We start from the raw sequence: 2,715 nt of genomic DNA on the forward strand, positions 1-2,715 counted from the left end.
GTGTTTTATGGTATGTTAATTAAAGGACAGTTCCCCTGATGAATTGTTGTTTTATATAAATGATACCACGCTCCGTTTTGGTATCAAAGAATTTGCTATCATTATTGGGTTGAACTGCTTTGATAATAAAGATGACTTTTTGTTTGATACAAGGAAGCCAAATAGATTAATCAATCAGTATTTTGAGGGTAAAAGTATTGTTACAAAAGTGAATTTGATCAGTAAGTATAAAAAAAAGGTTTGGGGTGGTGGCAATGATGATGATGCTGTTAAATTCGCTATTCTGTATTTTATTTGTACGTTCATATATTCCGGCAAGAAGAAGAGCTCATCAATTCCAAGGGTACATTTTGATCTAGTTGAGAGCGGCCGGTATCATGAATATCCCTGGGAGAAAGATGTTTTCTACAAATTACTCAAAAGCGTAACAAAAAAAAAATAGATGAGAAGAAAAAGTATTATAGAATTGATGGTATGCCTCTATCCATGCAAATTTGGATATATGAATGTTGTTGTGCGGTTGATTCGAATATTGCTGTAAAGAAGAGCAATCGTATTCCCAGAAACAGCAGAATAGATTATGAATTCCTCATGAAGGAATGTTCAGTGATAACGGCAATCCGGTAATTTAACATATTTTAATTATTCAATTAGTACAGATTTGTTGTATTTCAATATATTTTTTAATTATAATTATTTTGTGCGCAGTTAAAATTCAAAAACATCGAACCTTCACTTAAGGAGATTGCATTTTATCAGCTTGAATCAAAAAGTGATGCAATCACAGAGAATACCATTCAAGATGTTGGTGACAAATATGACGACGAAGAGGATGATTTCACTTCAAAGCCTCCAAAGTCATAAGCCACACAAAAAAGAAAAAGATAAACAGAAGGCATATGTTTTAAGATCCACATTGATCAAAAAGTCCAATTTGCATGCAGGTTCGAGGTTGAAAGATAAACGCCCCACAGTATTGAATGGTTGTCGTAAGGCAAAGAGTACAACTTTAGATTCTTATTCAAATCCATTGGAGGATAATGTATCAGTACAGGATTTGCATAACTGTCCTGATGATTCTGCTAACCGTACACCACCAAGGAGTTCGAAAGAACCTCAAGATACCAAGGCAGATGAAATTGGTTTGCTGAGACAAGATCTTGCATCCTTCAAGAATTACGTATGCAAGTTTTTCTAATTTTTTTTAGTTCACATTGTATTCCAATATAATCTTACATTCTATTTAATAATCAGGTTAATAATGAGTTCAAGGAGTTGCGATTGTTTATAATGGGGAATTTTAGACAAGTTATGAATGCACTTAACAGAAGCAGTCGTGAATCTGGAGCACCACGTCAGGTTAATTATAACAATGTTAAATTAATAGAATGCATTTACATAGACAAGTTACTTACTTATCAAATCTCATTTTCTAATGGATAAAATACACAGGAAGATGCAACTGAATCTCCAAGTCATGTACCTAATTGGTCGAACAACAATCCGATGAAAAATGGCAACCAGATATCAAATGTTATGGATAAGCCTCACTGTGATGCAAACGAGGTACTATTTGAATAAATTGTTTTTTGATTAGTTAGTAGTTGAAGGTGAAAAATGTTAAAAGAATACAAATAATAGTTTTTATTGTAATATTGTTAGGTTCGGACACCTCGTTTCGTTCTTCAAGAACATGTCAAAGTTAATGTCAAGGAGTATTTGCAGCCTGTCCAGATACACATACAAGACCCTTTGACGGTACATGAACAGCTTAACGACATTAATGTATTTCAGAACCATGACATCCAACAACCTCAATCACAAATTGAGTTGATAGACGCTTTGTTACCTGATATTGATGCAATCAATCCCAAAAAGAATGATGTGGTTCATTCAGAGGTTGTGGTCCATCCAGAGGGTGTCGTTTATGATACTACACCCGTGCCAGTTCAAAGGATCAGACATCCCGATCGATTGACAGGAGATGGTAATGTAATTCAAAACGACGGAATCCAACAACCTCAGTCACAATTCGAGTTGCTTAATGCTCTGTTACCTGATATTGACATAATATATCCCAAAAAGAATGTTGTGGTTCATTCTGAGGTTGTGGTCCGTCCAGAGGGTGGCGTTTATGATAATACACGCGTGCCAGTTCAAAGTATCATACATTCTGATCGATTGATTTGCTCTCCTTACTCCACAAATATTGGATCATCATTTGGTAAATAACAATGTTTAACCTATTTAGTGTCTTACCTGCCACCTCCTAATTTTTTTACATATACGATTCTATAACAATCGTAGTGCCTAATACATATATGTGATGTTTGGCAATATGATATAGTTCATTATGTACCATAATTAGTAGTACATAATATAGTTCAGTAGGTACCAGAATTGCAGAGATATTCTAGAGAACCTAAATGGAGTAACATGAATAATGAGTATTCAACAAGTTTTGGATTTAGGTTTAGCTGTTGGTGGTGGTTGCAGAATTGTTTATCGAACATGACAAGTAACAGTAATAGCTAGATTCATATGAATATTATGCAGCTCAGAGATGATCTTTTGCGAAAATATGTTTGTTACAATTTGTGTTTCTGTATACTAAATATTTCAGGTAGATCTTATGACGTGGTTAAAACTTATGAAAAGAAACATCATTTTGTTTCTGACTTCATACAAGGGCCATATAATTATGATCTTTTTTGA

At 34.1% G+C, this 2,715-nt stretch overlaps 1 protein-coding gene across 1 annotated transcript; it reads left to right on the top strand.

Moving 5' to 3' along the window:
- The first annotated feature begins 599 nt into the window (after positions 1-599).
- LOC114074281 lies at positions 600-2,715 on the top strand. The gene is made up of 7 exons (XM_027912139.1): positions 600-623; positions 709-808; positions 945-1,180; positions 1,255-1,359; positions 1,453-1,566; positions 1,663-2,224; positions 2,624-2,715. Exons 1-7 carry the CDS (start codon positions 600-602, stop codon positions 2,713-2,715), a joined length of 1,233 nt encoding a protein of 410 aa, XP_027767940.1.

Source organism: Solanum pennellii, chromosome 10, assembly GCF_001406875.1.
Source record: "Solanum pennellii chromosome 10, SPENNV200".
Classification (NCBI taxonomy): Eukaryota; Viridiplantae; Streptophyta; class Magnoliopsida; order Solanales; family Solanaceae; genus Solanum; species Solanum pennellii.

Bases quoted from the DNA above. Each gene is read 5' to 3' on its own strand.
- LOC114074281 (XM_027912139.1), top strand. From the start codon at position 600: ATGTTCAGTGATAACGGCAATCCG. The intron at 1,181-1,254 runs GTATGCAAGTTT...TTTAATAATCAG, and splicing joins TTGCATCCTTCAAGAATTAC to GTTAATAATGAGTTCAAGGA. The intron at 2,225-2,623 runs GTAAATAACAAT...TAAATATTTCAG, and splicing joins AAATATTGGATCATCATTTG to GTAGATCTTATGACGTGGTT.